The sequence below is a fragment of the Amphibalanus amphitrite genome, unplaced genomic scaffold, assembly GCF_019059575.1.
Source record: "Amphibalanus amphitrite isolate SeventyFive unplaced genomic scaffold, NRLGWU_Aamphi_draft 000597F_arrow, whole genome shotgun sequence".
NCBI classification, from domain to species: Eukaryota; Metazoa; Arthropoda; class Thecostraca; order Balanomorpha; family Balanidae; genus Amphibalanus; species Amphibalanus amphitrite.
In genome coordinates, this window is record NW_024882091.1 from 363,893 (window position 1) to 389,325 (window position 25,433).

General features: G+C 55.7%; 1 protein-coding gene across 2 annotated transcripts in view; it reads right to left on the bottom strand.

Moving 5' to 3' along the window:
- LOC122394541 (IQ motif and SEC7 domain-containing protein 1-like) overlaps positions 1-25,433 on the bottom strand; it is a 125,198-nt gene that overhangs the window by 85,371 nt on the left and 14,394 nt on the right. The window contains exons 1-2 of one of the 2 annotated variants that reach the window (XM_043391497.1): positions 15,190-15,564; positions 10,883-11,070 (exon numbers count right to left, since the gene is read on the bottom strand). In XM_043391497.1, the coding sequence (XP_043247432.1) occupies positions 10,883-11,040 (158 nt within the window). In that variant the 5' untranslated portion in view covers positions 11,041-11,070; positions 15,190-15,564. Of the gene's footprint in view, positions 1-10,882; positions 11,071-15,189; positions 15,565-25,433 lie in introns of those variants that run through there. The other variant, XM_043391495.1, reaches the window with a different exon arrangement.

Sequence of the window (25,433 nt, forward strand, 5' to 3'; positions counted from 1 at the left end):
TGTGCATTTCTGTCGCCCGAGCAGTGTCTTTAGTAACTCCTGGGTGCCCACTAGCTTGGCGTCTGGCAACGCTAGGGTGTCTAGGGTGTTTCTGTGTCTATCACAACCCGAGAAGCTCCATCCGTGTTGATGGCGGGGCGCGTTTCCGCTCGGCCAGCGGCACGCCCACTTCCGCACAAATGTCTCGCAGTCTCACATACGCTACGTCGGCACTGTCCGATACTCCGCGCCCTACCCCGAAGAAGTCATCTAAATAATTGCGTATATACACGTCCGATGTCTGATCCTGGAACACATAGGCGCAAGCATGTGGCAAAATCATTGAAAACCCATGGACTGCTTCTAGCCTCAATGGCAGACAAACCTGGTAGTATAGTAAACCGTCCCAACAGAACCCCAGTAGCGCCCACTGGCCGGGCCGGACAGGTATAAGTTTGAATGCATTTTTAACATCGGTCTTGAACAGCAAGGTCCCGGCGCCTCCAGCTAGGAGAATCGACCGCACGGCCTCGTCGAATGATGTGTACGTCACACGAAACTCGTCTGGGTCTAACCCGGCGTTGACCCCGACATCTCTCGACTGTGATAGATCTAAAATGAGCCGCACTTCGCCATTAGGTTTATCGCGCGCACTCAACGGGTTCACTATCATGTTCGGCAGCGGTGCAGAGCATGGAACGGTCCCCGTGTCGTACCGTCCGCGACCTCTCGCCGAATGGCTGCCGTCACCCCAGCACGGCGCCGTTCGGCGGACTGATTGTTTTTCGCGAAACGGCCCCGCGCCGCACCGCGGTATCCAATGTCAGCCCCGTGCCGGAACCGCCCAACGACAGTTTCTCTGGCATCGACCATTGTCCACAGCCTGTCGCTTGGCTTCCACCCTTCTGCACTGTCGACGGCGTAGGATCATGCACGAGTCTAATTATGAATACGCCCCCGAAGTCACGCCTAGGATCGCAGTACCACAGCCTGCCGTGCCGGGCTATCTGCTGTTTGCACTTGCCTGACCGGCCCGTCGCGCCGGCGCCGCGGTGTGCGTTATGAGTCACTCGAGGTCGTCTTTCCGCGCGTCCGCCCGCTCGGCCGCACGTTCCCTTATCCATGTCGCCGCACCCCCCCCCCCTTCTCTCTCTCTCTCTCTCTCTCTCTCTCTCTCTCTCTCTCTCTCTCTCTCTCTCTCTCTCTCTCTCTCTCTCTCTCTCTCTCTCTCTCTCTCTCTCTCTCTCTCTCTCTCTCTCTCTCTCTCTCTCTTCCTCTCCCTCCTCTCTCTCTCTCTTCCGCCCTCCAACCTCTCTCTCTCTCTCTCTCTCTCTCTCTCTCTCTCTCTCTCTCTCTCTCTCTCCTCTCCTCTCCTCTCCTCTCCTCTTTCCTCCCCTCCCCTCCTCTCCGTCCGTCCCAGGCCATTGTCCCTCCCTTGTTCGTCGGTTTGTCGGCGGTGTAGCTTTTATCACCGCGACGGCCGCCCAGGCCGTAAGCAAATAGCACCACTGGGTCCACAGATTCCCCTCATGTCCGGCTTTCGCGTTTGACGCGAGCACTAGTCAGCGAGTTTGCCGCGCTGCGTTTCTGCTGGGCTATACGCGTTGAACTTGGCATGTCTGGCAGGCGCCGCTATTGCGCCAGGTATATATCGATACCATACCGAGGCCGCGATGACATGCACACGCACCGACCAGTTGGCGACATGTTGACCCTGTTAATGTCATCTAGACCGCCTTGCCGACGCCGGGTCTAAGCCAACAGAAATGTGACGCCCACACCACGTGGTCAGAGTATAACCGGATCCAGTCATTCCAGCCGGTGGTCCAACCTACATACACTAACCGTCGCGTTCACTGCCTTGCTGGGGGAGAGCCGGCGCCGGCCGAGACGAGACGAGACGAGTCGGCCGTTTGGGGTGACGTCCTTGAGGCTCGCTTTGGCGGAGCTTAATGACGTCCCATTGGCGACCGAACTGGTCTGATGACCTGGGCATTCCAGCCCAATCAGGAGCCGGACGGCAGGGGGAGGGGGGGGGGGGGTCCAACTGACCCCTTCCCCACACGCTAGACGCAACAGAACGCCGCACACGGACGAGGGATATGATAGGTGTACGGATCAGGCTCATTCGAAAGCCCGACCCATCAGTATCACAAGCGGCGGCCGCCGCCGCGACGGGACAGTGACGACCTGCAGTTGTGCAGTTACATTCCGACTTAGCGTTGGAAACGGTCTAGCATGAGCCTTCTTGCTGATACGTGCCCTGTGGAAAGACCGCAGTCGACACAGCCAGCCGGGAACCACCGCGGCACGTCAGCGTGACACTCACCATATCAATCCGCCTAGCGCTCAAAGCCAGCCGAAATCGGGGCGCCCGGGGCACCCGGCTAGCCGACATACAATGCATCTCTGCACGGCTGCGTGACACTGACTGGGACGGTCTATTCTGCGCACACACCCAGTCTGGAATCCATCACTGCACCGCAGAGTGACACTGACTATTTCGATCTACCCGATGCACATGTCCAGCCAAGTGTATCTCCCTCCCCCCCCCCCCCCACCCCCACCCTCCGTTATGACCGGCCCCTCCCCAGAACCCAGCCGCCGCTGGAGACCGCTCCCAACGCCCCATCTCCCCTCCCTGGGCCTCGGCACGGCCGACCTGTTTGTCTTAGCGCGCAGCTGCGTGCCCTCAAACTCTCCCTCTCTGCTCTCCCACCCTCCGCTATCGTCCCGACCGGTCGTAAGCTCCAATATTTGCTCAGCCGCGACAACACCTCGCTGACGGCGCCTCGTCTTTATCACCTCGGCGTATGCCGTCTAGTGGTGTTAGTTGCAGAAAATGTATGTCCAATGTCCGTCCAATTCCAATGCTTACGCCGATTTCCGTCCAAAATGTTTAAGCTAGCCATTTGTCCAAAGATGTCCGAAACCTACGCAATAGTTTACACTTAACACTGTTATCTTTTTTTATGTATTTTTAGCAGCTTTAATGTGTTAATCATCTCAAAGGCTGATCTTTCTATTCGCCAATCAGTGTTAACCACGATTGCTTTATAGAAATGCTGAGGTGTAGCAATGATTGTCCAAAGTTGCCCAAACCTGCGTCATTGTCCAACCGAATTCCGGATTGGACATTGGACAAAATCGGAAATCCACAGATTCAAGCTACGATTGACACCACTAAATTGCCGTCTCACCCAATGCCGCCGCGCCCCGATGGAGGCCATTAGATACCCGCCCCTCTCCTATACGTGCCCGCCTGTTCTGGATCAGTTCGCACCATTACCTGCCGGGTAGAACTCGCGAGTTACGTCACGTGTCAGGTCATACCCGTCGTCGGGCCAGATATGGCTCGACGGGGACCACAGTTGCCAGGTCCTCCTGTGCACACGGCATGTACTGATCAGGTCTCACCCGTCGGCCGTGGCCATGACACGACGGGGACCACAGTTGCCAGGTCATCCTGTTCACACGGCATGTACGGATCAGGTCACACCCGTCGGCCGTGGCCATGGCCCGACGGGGACCACAGTTGCCAGGTCCTCCTGTGCACACGGCATATACGGATCAGGTCACACCCGTCGGCCGTGGCCATGACACGACGGGGACCACAGAGTGCCAGGTCCTCCTGTGCACACGGCATATACGGATCAGGTCACACCCGTCGGCCGTGGCCATGACACGACGGGGACCACAGTTGCCAGGTCATCCTGTTCACACGGCATGTACGGATCAGGTCACACCCGTCGGCCGTGGCCATGACCCGACGGGGACCACAGTTGCCAGGTCATCCTGTTCACACGGCATGTACGGATCAGGTCACACCCGTCGGCCGTGGCCATGACACGACGGGGACCACAGTTGCCAGGTCCTCCTGTGCACACGGCATATACGGATCAGGTCACACCCGTCGGCCGTGGCCACGGCACGACGGGGACCACAGTGGCCAGGTCATCCTGTTCACACGGCATGTACGGATCAGGTCACACCCGTCGGCCGTGGCCATGACACGACGGGGACCACAGTTGCCAGGTCATCCTGTTCACACGGCATGTACGGATCAGGTCACACCCGTCGGCCGTGGCCATGACACGACGGGGACCACAGTTGCCAGGTCATCCTGTTCACACGGCATGTACGGATCAGGTCACACCCGTCGGCCGTGGCCATGACACGACGGGGACCACATTGCCAGGTCATCCTGTTCACACGGCATGTACGGATCAAGTCACACCCGTCGGCCGTGGCCATGACACGACGGGGACCACAGAGTGCCAGGTCCTCCTGTGCATACGGCATGTACGGATCAGGTCACACCCGTCGGCCGTGGCCATGACACGACGGGGACCACAGTTGCCCGGTCCTCCTGTGCACACGGCATATACGGATCAGGTCACACCCGTCGGCCGTGGCCATGACACGACGGGGACCACAGTTGCCAGGTCATCCTGTTCACACGGCATGTACGGATCAGGTCACACCCGTCGGCCGTGGCCATGACACGACGGGGACCACAGTTGCCAGGTCATCCTGTTCACACGGCATGTACGGATCAGGTCACACCCGTCGGCCGTGGCCATGACACGACGGGGACCACAGTTGCCAGGTCATCCTGTTCACACGGCATGTACGGATCAGGTCACACCCGTCGGCCGTGGCCATGACACGACGGGGACCACAGTTGCCAGGTCATCCTGTTCACACGGCATATACGGATCAGGTCACACCCGTCGGCCGTGGCCATGACACGACGGGGACCACAGTTGCCAGGTCCTCCTGTGCACACGGCATATACGGATCAGGTCACACCCGTCGGCCGTGGCCATGACACGACGGGGACCACAGTTACCAGGTCATCCTGTTCACACGGCATGTACGGATCAGGTCGCACCCGTCGGCCGTGGCCATGACACGACGGGGACCACAGTTGCCAGGTCATCCTGTTCACACGGCATGTACGGATCAGGTCACACCCGTCGGCCGTGGCCATGACACGACGGGGACCACAGTTGCCAGGTCATCCTGTTCACACGGCATGTACGGATCAGGTCACACCCGTCGGCCGTGGCCATGACACGACGGGGACCACAGTTACCAGGTCCTCCTGTGCACACGGCATATACGGATCAGGTCACACCCGTCGGCCGTGGCCATGACACGACGGGGACCACAGATGCTGGCCTCTCTAGGCGCACGGTGTCGTGGTCAGCTAGGTACCCGCCCCTCTCCGTCACGCCCACTACTATAGCGCCCGTCGAACGGTCCCCCCCCCTATCCCGTCTCCTCGTGGCCGTTCTACCTAGATCCTTCCCCCCCCCCGCAGCCTATCGCTGCGCCCACCTGCCATCATGCGTCCGTCTCCTGTCGCTCCGTTGATGTTGTCCTGTTATTCCGTACACCAAACCGAGCACTTATATCGCATTCGTCGCGCGCGCCGCGCGAGAAACACTCCGCGCACCCCTTGTACACCGCGGCTCGGCTCACACTGCGCGTGTTATCGGCCGACCACGGCGGGGCCGCCGCGGTTCTGTTTGTTCTTCTCCACCCTTCTCGTTATCGCCCCCCCCCTCCCCCTCCCCCTTCCCTGGACCCCACTGGCTCGGTGTCGCGTCGTGTCACGTCGGCCCGCTAATCACGATTCAACGTCCCGTTAATGCTTGAATACAACCGGCCGCAGTTGGCGCATGGCCGCCCGGCCGGCGTGATAAGCGTGTCCCGCGAGGGAGCCGAGTCACTGACCAGGATATACACAGAAGAGGATCGGTAACAGCGTGCGGCACTTCAGACGCTCTGACCTCACCCTCAGTTTCAGCCGAACGGGCGGTCACGGGACAACCATTACACGGAGTGATTTTGTTGTCTTCACTCGCCACCTCCGGTATGAACTCTCAGCCGGAAACGGTTCCAGTTGGTGCCAACTAGCTTTCGGCACCCGTGGGCGGCCCGTCCGTCCGCGCTGGGGCGGGGGCGGGGGTTCGCCGCACGCCGCAGGCACATCTATCGCAGCCGGACGAGATTAATTAATCGGCGCCGGGTGCGTGCCCTTCAAGGTCGGCCACTTGACCGACGAGCCGGCGATGACGGCGGGTCGTTTGTGATGGGCCGACACTGATGATGACAGCCGCCACAGGAATGTCGGTGCGCAGCGCACAGACGAACGGACAGAGGACAGAGAAACTGACCGACGGACAGACTTGTGGACCGACGGGTGGACGGGAGGAAAGACAAGCGAGCTGGAGCAGGAACGAATGCAAAGCACGCGGCCCGTATCCTGGACATTTGTCAGAGTTTGACAGAACCGGCGCCAGGCCGGTGGGCGCCGTGCGTCACCTCGTGACCCCACTGACCTCGGGCGACTCAGTAAAGAGTCACAGTGACGTCACGATAGCTTGGCATTATGGCTGCCCTCAGGACATGGCAGGGCGAAATTAGTTGGCGATGCGCATACCGAGGATATGAAGTCACACGCAAGGTCACAGCAATGCTGAGTTATACTTGACCATTAGTGCCTACGCCGCTCGGGTTTTGATTAACGAGGCGTTGCGGTCTAATATCTTACGCTGGTCACTGTGTGTGATGTTTGCTCCTCCCCGGGGCGGGGGCGGAGCTGGTCGCTCGGCCAGTGATCAATGGTGTCTGGCGCGACACCAGCCGCCTCCGAGCGCCTGTTTACAGTCGCCTCCGACAGGCGACAGGCGCCCGCCGCCGGCCGGCCGGTCACCGTCCCCGCGTTATCGCCGTCTGCACGGCCGTCCGAGTGTCGCGCCGGACCTCGCGGCAGGACCAGCGCCGTCCGCGCGTCGTCACGAGCAGTCATTCACGCACCCGCCCCAGGCTATGTCCTCAGGCGTCTGCCAATCCGGCAATCACTCCTCCCTCCTCAAACCGTCACTCCGTGTCATCTTCCACCACCCCTCGCCGATTGGTTTCGCGTTTTTCGCGATAAATTTAGCACTTACGTGGGCCTGGTTGGACCTCACGGCTCACACAGTTCGATAATCAGAGCCATCGGCGGATAATCAGCAGCTTAATACACCATCAGGTAGCGCTATATTCAGCCGCCAGAGCGGCGTAAGGAGGCGCCATCGCCATAACCTGAGCCGTTGCTGAGCACTCAGCGCCTGAACGAGCTCAGTGCTCGCATCCGGCAGGCATCGGCACGGCCAACCGGCCCGGCCGCGTATTCGCCAATAGTATTACACGAATCGGCCCGACCAATAGCGTGCCTCTTGAGTGACGTCAGCGTGGCGTCATACGTTCGGTCCTCGCCCTTGGTGGAGTCTATTGAAGCTAAGTTTTAACTTAACGACATTTAAACTTCACCGTACTTGTTGCCGGCGTGGCGCAGTGGTTAGAGTATCGGAATGGTGATATGGAGGTAGGTGGTTCGAATCCACTCGGCGACATCGATTTTCGTGTTATCTGTCATTGTGCGTTTTTTTTTATACATTTGCAACGGCGTGCACCTAAGAAATCAGAGGTAAGCATTCTTCAAATGAATATGTTGCATACCTAAGAGAAATATTTGCAGTCCAACCGATTGGTTCGGTTTCGGTATTTTCCAATGGTTTTTGTTTGAATTTGGTTTGGTATCGGTGTTCTGATTTTCTGTGATTGACAATTGACATCACTAATGCATAGTGCATACTATGCGAACGTAGCCAATGGAAAGACAAATGGTGCTGGGCGATGACCATTGATCAATATTTCTCACTGCCAATGGGTGATAGCACCGAGCACGCAGCTCCTGCTGGATATGACGGGGGTGGCGCTGACCTTTTGAAAGTAGGTGGCACTTGGCAAGGTAAAGTACCTAAAAGTAGCGAAAACTAAGCTAAAAATCGCACGCTGGTTAGCATGCAATTAGATAGTTTTCATGTAAGAATCACCATGCACAAAAAAGTTGGGCATAGCTGTTAGCGTAATCAGGGGACGAGATTATCAGTTGTTTCCAGCCGTCAAAGGCGTCATCTATAGGAGCTATGCCTTAACTATAACTTCATTTCTGCCACCAGGGGATCGACAGTATCGACAGTACCGTAACACAATTGGTATTTCAGGTACAGACTGCAACTGCAGTTCTTTGGCAACTTATTCCTTAATCAGATGAATACTTGTCATAGATTTATTGGGCGTACGATATTGGCGTGCGAACTTAGGGCCTAGGGGCCAAAAATGCGTGTCTAAAACCAACTTCTTAGAAAAGAACCGCTAAAGCAGGGATCGATCCATAGACCTTTCGCTCATCACACCGAGACTCTAACCACTCGGCTACGACGACACAGTTAATTGAATTGCCATATACAATTAAAAGAAGTCTCAACTCAAATCTGGCCTCAATGCATGATTGTCACGTCGGATGGCTATGACGTCGCACTAGAGATGTCGCTAGTTGGTGGGCCGATTCGTGTAATACTATTGGCGAATACGCGGCCCGGCCTGCTCTGATGAACCTGCACCGGGCGCCGGCCGGGCGAGGGGCCCGAGCGTGGGTGCACGCCCGCCGCGGCTCGTGCCAGCCACGTGCCACGTAAGGCTGCTCCGAAACGAGCCATCAGCGCGGCGCGGCAGGGGTGCACGCCGCACCGGCGCGGCGCCGGCGACTTTAGAACTGGATGGATAGATAGATGGGCAGACGCGGAAAGGGGAGAGTGTGAGAGGGCAGAGTACAGAGAGAGGATAGGAGAGGGAAATGGCCTAGTCAGCTAGTCCAGCCCGCTCCGTTTGCGCTCATATTCCTCCAGGCCTGTCTCCTGCCATCCTCAGTTGCTTCGACAGCCTAACGTCACACACAGCAGCAGCAGCAGCCCCGGGCTACAGCACAAGGGCAAAGACCGGACGTTCCAAAACAGAGTCCGCACTTGACACAGCGCTCTGCCCCGTCACAATCAGGCGACCATTTGGTGCCAGTGACTCGTCGTTCCACTCGTCGGTCGTCGCTCTACAGCAGCCTACGTCATAGCAGGCTGAAGGGGCGGGATGGTGACCGTGACACCATCCGGTTCGACACAGGGTCGAGAGGAACAGGGCGGGGCGGCATCCGTCTGCAGTGCGGCTGGGGCGGTCCCACTCGGCCGCGACTGACGGGGACAATATAGCCGACAGGGCTGGCGAAGTGACGGCCGTGGGGGCGGTGCCGAACCTCTCAAGAGCCGCTGCCGTTCCTGTCACGAGCCTCAGCTCCGCTCCGTCTCCGCGCCCTGTTCTGCTCCTCCGCTCTGTCTCCGCCCTCTGTTCTCTCTCCCGTGGGCAGAGCAGTGAGGACAGAGCGGGGCAGAGCCGTCGCTCACGGTCACACCTCGGCTGCCGCCTGCAGTGGCGCTCCTGACGTAGGGCGGACGCCGGCGGCCCAGCGGTACTGAGTTGTGAGGACAGCTCGACGGGGCGCCGCCACGGCCCCACAAGGACAGAGAGTCTGCGGCTCTGGCATTGGTTGCGAGAGTAACGCAAGACCGCCTGCGGATCGGCAAGAGGCCGCGATGGGGAGCGGAGCGATCAGCAGGTCAGCGAGGTCAGCGGGGTCAACAGAGGTCTGCCAGGGTCGGCCGCGGGGGACGCCCGCCGGCCTCTCCGCAGTAGATGCACATAACGCTGCACACGAGCGCGTCTGCCGACCGCCGCGGTCAGAGGTCAAGTGGCGCCGTCCGTCGGGTCAGAGGTCGTCACGACGCGACTCTGTTACACACCTCACACCGCGGACGGAGGCGCGTGCCGGCTGGTCCATAACTGATGCTCGCAGACGGCCGCAATTAGCGATAATTGGTGATCGGCGCGCGGTCGGGCCGGCCCGGCGCTCTATTAGGCCGGGGTGCGGCGTGTTTTTGTCAGCGGCGGAAGTTCGTTAGCGGATGCTTCCGTGACGTGTTTTACACCAGCAGGTACAGGGACCGGGTACATGGAAACTGGCACCTCTGACATGGAGGGCAGCGGGCTCCCGTCCCAGAGGACCGCAAATGAGCCTCGAGCATTGGAGCCAGGGGAAAAACAAGTGACAGACACGGGAAACAGCGCCAGGAAAAGGCTTCATTCATTCATAAAGTTATATAAACGCATAAACGAGCCTCACCCTGAGGCCATGTAAACAGCATTTCTCCCCGACTCCGACTCTTTAAAAAAGTAAATCAAATATTTTCGTACGTCACAACTCCAGACTCCAGAAACCGTTCAACGATCCGAGACATGAATGACGTCAGAGGCTGTCATCGAGTTCCATCAGCGAGAGCCGCGCAGCCACTCGGGCCACTCAGTTGAGTCCACAAACCGGCGTCGGTACCCCGGGGGGCAGTGAGGTCACTCACCTGGCTGGAGCCGCGCCCAGCGGTAATGGCAGCCGGCAGCCAGCCCACAGCCGAGGGTCGCGAGGGCTTCATCACGCAAGGTAACGATAACAGGATCAAGAAAAAGACGAGTGTATGAATGACAAATGGATGAAGAGACATAGAACCTCCGCAAACCCGTCCCACAGGCGCCATCCTTTTCCACAAGTGGTTCTCCTAATGGCTGTAGCTATCGTGATGGAGTGCTACCCGGCGCTTATCCTCCACGGTTATTAGCGTAATCGCAGTAACGTACCGATAATTGTGTTGTTAGGCCGCTATGGAGTATCCTGAGTGGTTCTCATAAATCAACAGCTCATACTAATAAGCCGATAGCTGTTAGGTCGGGATGTTGGCCCAACGAACAGACCAACGTTTCAACAGCTGATGGAATGCGCAAACAAAACGCATTTTACGCAGCTTTTGCCCCTAAGTCAGACCGCGATATAACGAGCAGGCTGTAGCATTAATCCACTTTACTTCAATCACTCCTCATCAAAGCAAGGCCACTACAATATTATCCACAGGTGACCCAGCGCCGCCCGACGCTGCCCCGACGGCCGCCCCCGGCCCAGCCGACTAACCTGGTGTGCGCAGTGAGCTCGCGCAGCTCCAGCTGACACCGCAGCTGCTGCAGCTCCAAATGCAGCATGTCACGCTCGCCGGTGACCGTCTCCAGCTGTCCACACAGCTCGGCGATACGCCGGCTCTGCAGCGCTATCACCGCGTCCCGGTTGTCCATGGTGGAGGACCGTCCGCCCCGGCGGCGAGCCTGGGAATAGAGGTCACCGGTCAGGTCAGGTCAGGTCAAGTCATGTCAGGTGGGGTCAACAATTCAGTTGTCCATAGGTTGGAGCAAACCGACCGGGTGACAGGTCTAGAAAAAGAGGTCAATAGTCACTGGTCAGGTAAGGTCAGGTGAGAACACGCCAGATTCGGTTAATTCGTTAATTCAGCGATGCCAGCTGTGGTTGCTGCGTACGCCCGTTGTTGGTATATGGAGTTGGAGGGTCATACTTGTGGCCGGGCCTGTGGCAGGCGACACGGTAGACCGTCAGTAGCGGGGAAAACCTTTTATTCCGATGACAAACTACCGCTCATCCGAGAAGAAGGGTACCGGCCTGATCGTACCGCATCCAGGGGCGGATCCAGGAAAACTCCAAGGGGAGGGTCATGAATCGAAGTGGTGCCCCTACCTATACCCAAAATTAAAAACTCAGCGGATTTCGTCCACTTCATTTTGGTGGTGCTCCCATTTTCAGTTTTTTATTTTTATTTTTTATTTTTAGTCAGTATCTTAACTCTTAGCCACAACCACATTTACCAATTGTAAGCAAGTATACCTATATGAATGCGCTATGTGTATATGTATATGTTGTGGACGCTGAGTAGTGACTACTTACCAGGAACGTTATCAGGTAAGCAAATCGTTGTCAGTCCGACGAACTTGACACTGGCGTCTAAAGGGTCTGTCCTTGACACTTCAGGCTTGTCAGGGGCACCAAAGTCCTTCCAGGGACACCACAAACCTGTCAGGGGCACCTATGGCCTTGTAGGGGCGCCACAGGCCCGCCAGGAAGCAGGGGCACCACAGGCCTAGCAAGGACACTACAGGCCTGTCAGGGGCACAACGGGCCTGTTGGGCCCATGAGCACCCCTAGGGGCAGGGGCACCACAGTCCTTCCAGGGGCACCGCAGGCCTGTGAGGGGCACCAGCGGCCTAGCAGGGGCACCACTGGTCTATCAGGGGCACCACGAGCCTGTCATAGCCAGGCATCTCAGGCTTGTCAAGGCCCAGGGGCACCACAGGTCTGTGAGGGGCACCAGCGACCTAGCAGGGGCATCAGTCAACACAGGTCTGCCAGGGGCGCCACAGACCTGCCAGGGGCACCACAGACCTGCCAGGGGCACCAGAGGGCTGCCAGGGGCACCACCGGCCTTGCAGGGGCACCTTGGGCCTGTCAGGGGCACCACGGGCCTGCCGAGGGGCACTTCAGACTTTTCAGGGGCACCAGTCCTCTCCGGGCGCAGGGGCACCAGAGGCCTGCCAGGGGCACCAGCGGCCTAGCAAGGGCACCAGAGGCCTGCCAGGGGCACCACAGGCCTAACAAGGGCACCACGGGCCTGTCAGGGGCACCTCAGGCTTGTCAGGGCCCAGGGACACCACAGTCCTTCCAAGGGCACCGCAAGCCTGTCAGGGGCACCAGAGGCCTGCCAGGGGCACCATAGGCCTAGCAAGGGCACCACTGGCCTGTCAGGGGCACCTCAGGCTTGTCAGGGCCCAGGGGCACCACAGTCCTTCCAGGGGCATTACAAGCCTGTCAGGGGCACCAGAGGCCTAGCAAGGGCACCACAGGCCTGCCATGGACACCACAGGCCTGCCAGGGGCACCACCGGCCTTGCAGGGGCGCCTCAGGCCTGTCAGGGGCACCACGTGCCTGCCGGGGACACTTCAGGCTTGTCAGGGGCGTTACAGTCCTGTCAGGGCCCAGGGGCACCAGGCCCGTGGTGTCCCTGCTAGGCCTGTGGTGCCCCTGGCGGTCCTGTGGTGCCCCTGTCAGGACTGTGATACCCCTGATAGGCCGGTGGTGCCCCTGGCAGGTCTTTGGGCCCCCGGGCCTCAAGGGGGGGGCCATGACCCATGTGACCCCCCCCTTGGATCCGCCCCTGACCGCATCTGACTTTAACCAAGTTCGAACATCGAGTGGCTACCTATGTCACGAAATGAGACTTTGCTGGATAAGGATTAGACTCGCAAATTGAAATCTTTGCTTGGCTTCCGAACTGAGCAGAAGATTCAGTTCGAATCATCCAGCCGATCAGTCAGACACGAGAATTCCATTTGCCGTCTCCAGCTACTCGGAACTACGAACTGGGTCTCTCACCCGGAAGTGTCACTGATCGCTCGGCTGCCCGTTCGATCAAACCAGCCCCCCCCCCCCTCCCACCTCTGAAGTCCCGGCAGTGCTGTTCAACTGGCTGACCCGGTGGGTCGAATCCCCCTCCCCAACCCTCAAGCCGGAATCCCACGCCGACCTCAGCCCCCCCCCCCCCCCCCGGCTGGAACGGGCAGTCTTGTCGGCTGGTATCGACTCGTGTCGTGTCGGCGAACATCAAAGGTCGAACCGCCCGTCTGGGGCTCCCAGAAGTGTCCCGACATGGCAAGGACGGCACACCCCTCCCTTCAGCTCAGTCAACCGTCTCCACCAAAATCCAAACATTGCACAAATATTCATACACCACCCTTACAGCGTCAGGAACTTGGTTTCCGTTCGGTACAGTGAAATCCGTTGGGGAAAAAACGTTCGTCTCCGTGTCATTTTTCACTCAGAACTGTTGCTAGCACTGACCAATGACCATTGCAAAGCGGGAGTTTCTGACTGGAATACAGTTCGTGCCTGGCTGTCTACGGCTACGCTGTTGACAGTTGACCGAAACGCTGAGGTTTACATGGTGATCAATGTGCCCATATTTACAGGGCAGCGCACAGTCACTAGTTGGGCACGCCCGACCGATCCGGCAGTGTTCAGCGGGATTGTTTGAGCGTGACGACCCGGTGTCAATCATATAACTGTCCAAACGGCAGCGAATATGGAGTGGTGGAAAACAACGTGTGCAAGTACAATGTGCTAAATAGCACCGGACAGAGTTCGCTGAAAACGCTGTGAATGGCGTGACAAGGGACAATCAACTTCACCTCTTCGTATGTTTCGGTAGCGAGTACTGTAAGCTAAGTGGATGGGCTGTGAACATTGAACGCACACAGTGGCAAAATAGTCAAAGTCCTGGAACATTCGGAATAATGAAGCCAAAGGTCGGGTAATGGAAGCTATATTAGCGTCCGTTATAGCTTTAGGATACATTGTCATATAAACGGATTCTATACTGCGCACTTGGTTTCGGAATTTACTGCAGGTTTGCACTGATGCCCGACGTCGTTTGCTCACTTCGAACTGGTATTAGCAAACAGCAGGCAATTTGAACCGCAATTTAACCGGTGTAAGCAATAGCCCTGTGACAGAGATAAATACAACGGAACAGCCGGCGGTAACCGTGTCCCAGACAAACATTCCACGAACCGACAAAATTACCACAGAAAATGTCACTGGAAATTTGTCGAAGACGCAGAAACAATTCGGGCAAAGGTCAAGAGAGGACGGAACTATTGATAAGAAGCAGAAATGCAGAAGCCTCATAATTTGAAAAAGAAATAAGAAAGAGGCGACCCAATAAGACGGAAAAATGCATTTCCTGCTGTAAAAGATCGAGTTTGGATATACCTATGTAGAGCAAACCAAGTGACCACTGAGTCGTTCAATCATCGACCACCAAAGCGTTTATGAGGTGCGCCACAGGCACAGACTGCAGAGATAAACTGAAACCATGCATTGGCCGCCGCCACTGTATGAGCCTGTTTTTTTTTTTTTAGGGCCTTACCGTATAAGATTTTTAATTTATGTAGTGCAAGCCCTTCCCATTGACTGCGTCACCATTTCATCGACTGTTAGATCAAAAGCGATCACCACGGCGATTGGTAATAAAAAAAGAATTAATGAAATACAATAACAAATGGATCCACGTCCGGTGTTATTGTAGGTATGAATGCCCAAGTTGATAAGAAACATTCCTAGGCCAGCCACCAACATTGACTTGATAAAACTTTGTTATTGGACACTGCTAGACATTGAACAGTTCTGACAGGTAGGTATGCATTCATTTAGGATAGAACGCTTTCCGTGATATAGCGCTTGATGACACGATGGACATTTTTCTCTCGTACAAACTACGTAGCAGATGGTAATTCCGGACCAGCCTTACACCATACAGCTACCACCGGCCAACCGTATCGCACTTGCACCAAACAGCAAACACCACACATCCGATAACTTACCTCGCGGTCCAATCGGTCGCCCAAAAACTTCTCAATCGTAGAGTGATTCACTCGAACTGATACCCAAAGTCCACTTCTACACAATCTCGTTTCAGTAGAAGACCATTCACTGCATTCCTCTCCGGTCTCAAGGAATCAACCCGCCAACTTCCTTTTCAGTTCCACAGTTCACTGATCTCCCTTCTCCGCTCTGGGAGTGGGCCGGTAACCAGTGTCAACTCAGTATCTGAGCACTGCACTGTGTCAAACAATCACCGTCCACTGTTCATCGTCCGCAATTCACACTCTAAACCATCGCTACAACAGTCCAGCTACCCTCGCGACGTCTCACCAGCGCCAGTACGCTCCTCCTCCTACGGCGCTCGGCGCACAACTGACGCTCGGCCGGCACCCAGCCGCCCGGCGCGGCGCCCCGCCACTCGCGGGGCGCCACCCAGGCCAGCCGACGGAGACCGACGGGACCCGGCGGCGACTGTGGGGCGGCTGGCGGACTTATCGTGGAACTTCTCTCGTGGGGCGGTGGACGGCCGCGTGGAGTGGTGGAGTGTTGCAGAGCCATCCTCCGGCGCTGACCGGGCGGGGTGGTCGGAAACGGATGATGGTAAACGGATATGGCCACTGTTCGGCTCTGTTCACGCCAACAGAGACGGAGCGCAGCTCTCAGTTGAGTGCCAAGACAGCCGCTTATCTGACGGGATTCGAGTTACTCGAGTGAAATATCACTTTTGGAGCCTAGCCTAGGATTTAGGAAGAAGCGTTGAAAAGTTTAATTTTATTTCTTCTCAATATTAAGACATTTTAAATGGAGCCAATTCAGTCCAACTGAAATGGAGGCTGCTTAGAATCGGACTGGGATTGGTCCTAATTTCAAGTAGATCCCTCGAGCCGGGCCGGTCACCGGGCGGCCCGGAGCGCCGGAGGAGAGACCAGGGACGTGGTATCCAAGGGGGGGCGACGGGGGCGGTCGCCCCCCCCCCCCCCCTGGGCCCTGCCGGGCCCCAAAAGCGGGCCCGGCAGGGCCCGCTAGGCAGCAAGAAAGCGGGCCCGAAGGGCCCGCTTTGGGGCCTAGCCAGGAACAATTTGGGGTCGGCTGGGCCAAAAAGCGGAAGGGCATGTTCAGAAGGATTTGTTCGAATTTTTTGGTTCGCGGATGGGCCCCTGGGGCCCTGCCGGGCCACAAACAGGTCCGTAACTGGGCCTTTCGGCCCACTTTTGGGCAGAGCGAGGGCAATTTGGAGCCCGGCAGGGCCCCAAAAGCGGAAAGACCCGTTCAGAAGGATATGCTCGAGCCTTCGAGCTTGAGGAAGGGCCCCTATGGCCCTGCCGGACTCCAAACGGGTCCCTTATCGGGCCCAAAGGTACCGCTTTTGAGCTAATTGGCCCCGGAGAAGTTATGGTTAGCGGATCCGAAAAAAAATCCTATTCCGTGCCCAGTCACAGGGCCTGTCTGTGCCCTAGATGTGGAAGGGCCCGCTGAGAAGATCTTGCCCAGGCTTTCGGGTCCAAAAAGGGCCCATAGGGTCTTGCCGGTGCTCATATGGGTCCCTAGCCGGGCCCCACAAGCGGACCGGGCCAAGCCAATGACAACCGGGGGCCCGGGAGGTCTACAAAAGCGGAAGGGCCCGCTCAGAAAGCCTTGAAGCAGGCTTTTGAGCTTAAGTATTGGTCCCTCGGCCTCGACAACGTATCAAGAAAGCGAGCCCAGATATACACTTCCGTGCCCAGTCTCAGAAACAGCTTGTCCTGGCCGGGCCCCAGAAACGGAAGGGCCCGCTGAGAAGGCCCTGCCCAGGCCATGGGGCCCGAGGAACAGGCAACAGCCGATGATGGGACCCTTTCGACTGACCTCATGGGGCTGCTCCTGTTTACAGTTCTCCGAACAAAATGAGCTCCATAGTTGCGCCACGGATGGCGTTTGGGACAGGCGGTGGGGGAGGCGTTTGAAATGAACACCCTCTCTCTCTAACTCGGCTCCTGGGCCACGTAGCGACACGTAAGCGTACGTGGCATTCGGAAGAGCGTAAAAAATCATACCGAAAGTAACTCGGTCATTTTCTAGGTCAGGTCAAAGGTCAGGTCACCATAAGTCAGCAAAGGTCACATTTTGCCTATTTCAACATTGTTTGACAACTCCGGCGCATAACCCGGGTACAAACAGAGCTGCAGCGCCACAAAAAAAAAACGCATTCAATAGTTCTTTTAATGTTCTTTCCGTAAACTGTTCTCAGAATTGACCTGCGATTAACCCGCGCACCGACGGGGGTCCGCGCCAACTTAGAACCGACGGGGGGGGGGGGCGGATGACCCCCCGCCCCCTGAGATCTCAAGAACGAAGCAAGATAGCGACAAGCGGTAAACGGCATGGGGTACGCACGGACAAGGTCTACAATTTTTAATTAGGTCATTTCCAGATTAGGTCAAAGATGACGTCACAGGGGTAAAAAAAAGTCAAAATGGCGGCGCTAGATATGAAGAGTTTTTCTCGAATAACTTTCGAATTAGCCAAGCTAGGAACAAACTAAGGGCACCATCGTGATCCTCTCGTCAATCCGCATCGAATCATACTCCGTTATCTACTGTAGCTCTGACACGACGTGACAAAGTTGCAAAAAAGTGATTTGAGGTTGGGTCATTCGAAGTAACCTGGTGATCTGACCTTAAAAGTTAGGAGGTTCAAACTTGCACACCATGTGTAAAATTAATGAGAAAATAGTCATGCAAATTTCGCGGCGCGCTATTCACGATAACCTCAAGGGGGGGGGGCGGATAACAGCCCCCCGTCGGTGCTCGGGTTAACGGTTTAGCCTCTTGAGAGAAAAAACTTTTAAAATAGTCGTTTTATGAAACACTTTTTTTCTTTAACAATTTTCGACTCAGGAAAAGGCACGACATTTCTTTTGTCAGCATCGTGTTACTCTCGTCGAGACGCGTCGAATGAACTACATATAATTTGACCTTATCAGGTCATTTAGAAAATTTGAACTACCTGAAAGGTGACCTGACCTGAAAGGTCATGTTGCACATCCGTCAAACCGTATCGTCGATAAGGCCTGAACACATCTAATGTGTTTTCAACGCTCTAGCGTGTCTCTAACAAATGCTATTGTCAAAAGCTGTGGAGACGTTTCGTGACCTGAGATGACCCCATAGACATAAGGAGGGGTCACGGGTACAAATTTCCGATTTAGGTTGTCATTTTTTTATGTAACCAGGTGATTGAGGGTGCCTAGGATGACGTTTGCCTAAAAGAGGCACCTTTCGATTTTCTCCCATTTATAAAACCTAATGGAGAGGGCGCAAAAATTGACTTGACCTATTGTCACCACCGGTATGCAAATTTCGAGATAATCATTTTATACATACTGTTACTCTTATCAATCACTAAAAGTTTCAAGCCGATCGTTCAGTCGGTGTTGCTATGGCGAGCATTCTAACCTTTTCCGAGGTGAGGTCACTTGACGTGGTCTGGTGACCTGACCTTGAGCGACCTGGGTGTAAAATTTTCATATCTGTAGATAAGATTCATCCCTCTTTTTTATATCCACGCAAAACCGCAAGGAGGAGGTGTTCAAACAGCCCCCCCGGCCGGGCGCGGGTTAACGAACTTCAACGGAAGTGAACTGCAAAAACGAACTTCAACGGAAGCTAACTGCAAACATGTTATAATGGTCGAGAAACGCAAGACAATGCATTTTCATTTACAATGCCAAATTCTATCGTAAATTTGCTGTTTTTTTCGACATTCTCGAATTTTTACACGCCAGGATAGGCAGTCGCTGTGGGGCCCCTTTTGGCTGACCTCCGGGCCCTTCTCGGCTGTCGCCCCCCCCCCCCCTGAGCGAAATCCTGGATACGTGCCTGGGAGAGACTGCAGCTGTCGGTCCGGTGACTCACCCGTCCACCCGTCGCCGACGACAGAAACGGACGACGCGCCGCTGCACAGACATCCCCCGAGCACCCTGCACGGGGCAGTGTTGACGCAGCGAGCATAAACAGAGCAGGGACAACATTTCAAGGCTGCCACAGCAGCGGCGGACGGCATCCCGAGACCGCCGGCCACAGGGGTCACTGGAAACTTCTCGAGAAAAACCGTGGGATGTGGAAAGGCATAAAAAAACGGTGTCTATTTGCCTGCAGTATTAATGGATGCTTATTTTCCATTAATGAGTACCGCTTTATTTGTGTTTCTAAGAATGAGCGAACGAAATTCTCGAGTGGAAAAAAGTCGCGAGTCATCACAGCTAGAAGAGATCAAATCACTTTATCAGACTAACACGCTAAGCCCATTATGTGGTCTACAAAACCACTGGGACAACAATAACCGTCTAACCACAGGCGACAGACGCCGTGTGAGTTATCTCTGCCGGTTCTCGGCAGACGGTTCATAGTTCACGCACTCACAACTGGACCATAACTCGGACTGAGTCAGATGTTCTCCGGAGGGAGGGGGGGGGAGGGCGTCCTGCAGGCGCCGCCACTTCATCACAAAACAGACTGGAGCGAGCTACACGCAGGCTGCTGTCACCCGCAGCGCTACCCTCCGGTGAACCGCCTCAGAGCCGCCGCCAAACCACTCAAACCATCAAACCACAAACCACGGAAACCGTCCAAAGCTGACCACGGAGCCACCCGCAGAGCCACCGGCCGACCGCCGCACAGTGTGGCCGAACACCAGTTTAGCGCGAATTTAATCCCAGCGCTGCTCGGATCCACTGAAAATGGTTCTCTGGTTCCAAAACTGACACTTACCCCTCGCCGGACTTATTGGTTTTCAAAATACGCGCCGGCCGAAGGGGGGGGGGGGGGGTTGGTACGACCCCCGTCGCTGTTTCGCCCCTGATGGAGCTAGAGCCCCGCGGAAAAAAACGAGCGTGTGCGCCGTTACGAGACGCAGCGACTGGTATCCGATTTTAAGGTCTTAGGCCAACCAGTGACCTCTGAGGTCAGGTCAAATGACCCAGGCGCGGATTCATTTTTTATTAATAACTTCGCGAAAAAATGCCGCAGAGCCGCAATTTTGGTATCATCATGTTCGCCTCACTCAGGCGCGTCGAATGGTATACTTTTTGTTCGGCTGAAGTTAACTTAAGGTGTTGACCGTGGGTCAAGGTCAGGTCAGAGTCCTCCAGATCACGAAGTTGGTTGAAGGAGGTCATGTTGCATATCATTCGATTCAGCAAGTCTTCCTGAGTCCATTGGTAGCTTTCTCGACTCGCTAGCTCAATTTAATCGGGAGTTATTGACGAAAAACTCTTATTACCCTAGTGACGTCATAAATGACGTCACGTAAGACCAACAATGCATAGGTGAAGCATCGGACCTTGCAAGGAGTGCATGAAATCACGATTTCGTGTGCTTGAGATAGTTTATTAGGCTGGAGCCTGTCCGGCCGCGCCGCCCCCGACCTTGGTCAGGTCACATAGGGCGGCCGACTAGACATGTTCAAAGCTGAGTTGACGGCAAATAGGCAAAAACTGGCAGCTGAAACTTGCTCGCTTATGTTCAGAAAGGTGCGGAGAGTTCAGCCATGCCCTATTCGTCATATCCATTTTTATCCATTTTGACATTTTTCAACTTCTTTATTAAATACTATCGTGAGAACGATACACATGCAGGGCTCTTGTTCTAACTCATTAAACTCAAAAACCATTCATTGAAAAGCTACCATGATAGCAGAAACAGCTTCATCATGAATTGTGCTATCCGGTGATATGCTATTTTCTCATATATCTTCTCGAAACTTCCGTAAAATTTACGTTGAAAACTGGACATATTTATCAGTACCATAGCCCGATTTTAGGAACCGGAGCGTGGGTCTACTTTCGGCAGGGATATAAGTCCTCAAATGGTAAAGTGGCTTAAAAATAAGGTTCTATCAGATAACTTCAGACAATTTCCTACCCACTGATAGGTATAAATAACAGTTTATCGAAAGTCGGGTTTTTGATTAAATTCGCGCTAATCTGGTATTCGGCAAGACCGTGCGCCGAACGGGCGGGGAAAGTGTCGGCCGCCGGACGACGCAGCCAACGGGGGCCAGATGGGTCCGCAGTCCTCAGCTGGCCCTTTGTAAGCATGCACTGAAAAGCCCAAGCCGACCCCTGACACTACCGCAGATCTCGAGCTGACGCTTTGTCTCACTGCAGGCTCCAGACGATTTCTGCTACTACTGCAGAACCCAAGGTAACCCAAAAGCCCCTCGTGACTACCGCAATGTTTCGAGCCAATCCATGTAACTACAGATCAAAAACAAGGCCTAACCCGTTCTTCTCTGATCTCTCAAACTCTTCAAACTCCTGACCCTAACGTAAAGGGCCTAAGCCGGTCGTCCTAACCCCAAACGATTCTCTATTCATGACCCCGCCCCGGCCGGTGACGGAGAGCTAAAGGTGGGGCCGGCAGACAGGTCGTCCGTCCGACCGGCAGCGGCGCCCCACGGCGTCTCCGTCTCCGGTCTCACCGTCCGCCCACACGGGGATCCATCAGAGACGTTCAGCACGATCAGACGCGGAGGCGGCGCCTGGCAACAGCGGCCCACGCATGGCAACATTGGAAGGTTCAGGGTGGCACCAGGCGACATGGTCAAGATAGATAGGCAGACCTAGCATGACAACATCGGACAGATAGACTCAGAGGCCCACGTCTGATTGCATCAGGTGATCCAAGTGACACAGAATGACATCAAATGACATGTCACAGCTGGTCACAATAGGTAATTATCAATGACAAATGCAGGTGATACCTGGTGGCAAGCGGTCACGGTTGATGACACTAGTGATCCCACACGACGTACGGTGAAAGGAGAGCACTGACACATGACAACACCAGGTAATACGAGTGGCCGGCGTTGTAACATGTGGGGTCATTCGACGCCCTCCGTGTAGCTACTACGACCCATGGCTCGAGCGGTGGAATCAGATGGCCATATTATGGCCTCCAACAGTTCCCATCAGGAGACGGAAAGACATCTGGAAACGTTTAGTATCAATGAGAGGGCACGACATCTTTCGGGTTTTACGATATCGTAATAAAATCGTCACGAGGTCGTGATCACACAGATGGTCGGCAGCACGGCGGCGGTAGATAGACAAGCAGATGACACGGAGTGCCTGTGTGACTTGGTGTCGACGTGTGCTATCCCGGCGGTGCTCGAGGAGGGGTGTCGCTGACGGGGAGCTGATTGGCCACGGCCCCTCGCACCGCGGCCGGCGCGGCGCAGCGGGCCGACGAACGGGGCGCGAAAATGGCACGTAGACCGCGTACATCATTCCGCGCACGCCTCGCCACCGCATGCCTCCGTTGATAGTCCGTGAGACGGCGGACCGTCCGGTATTATGCAGATCACCTGTTGCGAAAGACGGACGGCCGGCGCGGCTGGGAGAGCTATTCAGCGGACAGCGGCCGGGCGCGGCTACAGGCGCTCCGACACTTGTCCAACACCGCCGCGACACGCGAGATGGCACGCGATGGTGCACTGGAGCAGGTACTCGTGTCACCTGCAGATGGCCATCAGAGCGGCTACTGCAGCATTCTGCCCGGCGTGGAAGTGAGCGACGAGCTCCGCCTCCCTGCCACTCAGGACCGGGGCCGGAGCGGCCGGACCGGGACGCGGCAGAAGAAACCCGAGCCGGTCTTCGTTAGGCACCGCGGCGCATGTCGGCGGCCGCTCACAAAGCCCCGTCCGACGATGAAGGAGTGCCCGGCCGCGTGGGGTCTGCCGGCGCTATTTCACGCCTGGACGGTGGACGCCGGTCTGGCTGGCAGAGACGAATGTCGGCGAGCTGGACCGTAACGAGCTGAGACCGCGGACCGGGCAGCTGTCAGCTGTCCGGTCCATCAGCCGGACCAGAGTGGTCCGCGGTCTCCGAGCGAGTGTCCCCACAGCTGCCAGACCACTGCCCTCGCCTGCAGCCGTCGATACCAGAACGGATGGTCCCCATTCGTTCAAACGGTGATCAACGGTTGCAAACGTCGGTCGCGTGATGAACAACGATCGGGACAACGCACGACTGGGACAGGGCCAGCGTTGACAATTATAATTTTAGGTGTTTATGTTTGATCCAGCTGGCCTATTACTGAATTACAAATTCATCTCCTTAACCAAAGCCTTGCTTAACTGATATAAAACATGCAATGCACCCAATTTTACTCAGAAAACAGTGATCGGATGGTCGCTCAGTACATCCTTCCCACAAAACGGAAACATCAATCAACCCGAACAAATATGTTGTGCGCGTATATCTCTCGCATCTGAGGCCGGTCTGGGATGCGTAGCGACCGACTGCGGACCTCCCACTCTCGTACTGCCTCCGAGACGCACCGAGGCCAAACATCTGCCCCCGGTGATTTCTTATCGCTATCAAATAATAAACGACGATTCAGCGGATCCTATCCGTCACTAGCCGCCGTCTGAGACCGATGGAGCCGGCGAGGACCACAACCACAGCCGCCGCGGCCGAGCCAGCGGCGCCGAAAGGGGCTGCCTGGAAGCGCCGCTGACCGGAGGGACGATTTGTCGAGCAAACTGCCCGGCGCCGCGTGGCGTTACCATACACACAGACGAGCCAATGATACGGCCGGCCGGCCTGGCGCCAGACGGAACATCAAAAACCGCAGCCGGCGCCGGGGGGGGGGGGGGCACAGCGTGACCGCTGCGGAACCGGACTCACGGCACGGGGGTCAGACTCCAGTACGGCTCGACAGCTGGCGCGCAGGATCCTGAAGAGGTAAGATACGCCGGCTGCTTCAGCACGGCTCGTACTAGAGAGGTATAGCGGAGAGGGGGGGGGGGGGTAGCAGCAGCGAGTGCCACTCATGGCCAGCGTCTGCCGTCCGACGGCGCTCGGTGGTAGAGCCGTGATGAGATCGGGATGGGGAGGGAGTGTTGGCCGACCCGCAAATATTGGCTGACATCGACCCGGCCGACGAACGAGGCACGGGCAAGTCGGCAACACCAGCGCGGCGGCCGGTCTGTGAATCCAGTCAAGAGTCCAGAAATAAGATAAGAAATAAGATTTGCAGGTCAGTTTCGCGAATTAGTTCATATTTGCTGGAAACAAAATATACGTTCATCATGAACATTGGACAATCTAGCACTGTACTAAGGTACGACAATGTGCTTGCTGGGAGCTGCAACTTTGAAGGGCTGATCGCGATCACGTATGATATAGTATCTAGCCCTAACGTCTTGTCGTCCAAAACTCATCTCCATCCGCTAGCCCACTTGTTTCTTAGTCAGTCCGAAATCTATGGAGCCCAGCTTCGGATTCGAAAATCTCCTTCATTACGGGCAAGTTTATCCGTTCTGAGCCAAGCTTCATCTTAAACAAACAAACTTGACGGTTAGTTCATTAGAGGGGACATCAAAACTAGCACCAGGCGCGTCCGATTTCCGAAGGAAAAAGTTCGTACTACATTGGGGTCCACAGGTCACATTAAAGGAGCATTGTGAGCCTTTACTATCCCGGATTGCTTCCTAGATTTGGTGGGGTCCGTGTTCAGTAAGGGAGGTTAACAATCTTTACGTAGTAGTGCAAACTTTCCGGACTCAATCAGGGTGTCAATCTGAATCAAACAGTACACGGAGCTTGTTAAAAGACTGGAAAACAAGGTACAGGAAGCAGCTAAGTGGTAAACTATACGAGGAAATGATGTAAAAATATTTTGCTTCAACATCCCCATCCCATTGTCCAGCACGGTGAATGAGGCTATACGAGGACGTATAACACCTTTTTTTCGGCAAAAAGGTTACACTCATGGTTTCTTACGTATAGGTTGCGTATAGGTATACTACTATGGACGTCAAACCCCTTGAGACCCCACTTTTTTGCGATAATTTTTAAATGCGTCAACTCTCGTTGACAATATTTTGGCAATGTGTGTTTCAGAACCTGCCGAAACTTTTATTACTAAGGTATTTTGACGCCAAACGATTATGAAAGGTACTTCTCATTCACTCGTAATGTTAAATTTCACGGAACGAATCTGCTGTTTGGGTAGAGGCTACGCGCTCATGGGGCGGAGCCACGTAATGACGTCAGCGCTAAGCTCCGCCCTACCCCTCCGGCGCTCCTTGCCCGGCGACCGGTCACTCGCGTCTCTCGTTCCATTCACGGTAGATAAAAATACTAGGTAACGCCAGTGGCGGTCGCAGGGGGGGGGGCCATCAGGGCCATGGCCCCCCCCAAAGGCAAATCAGGGGGGGCCATCATATCATTTGGCCCCCCCAAACAACCGATGGGCCC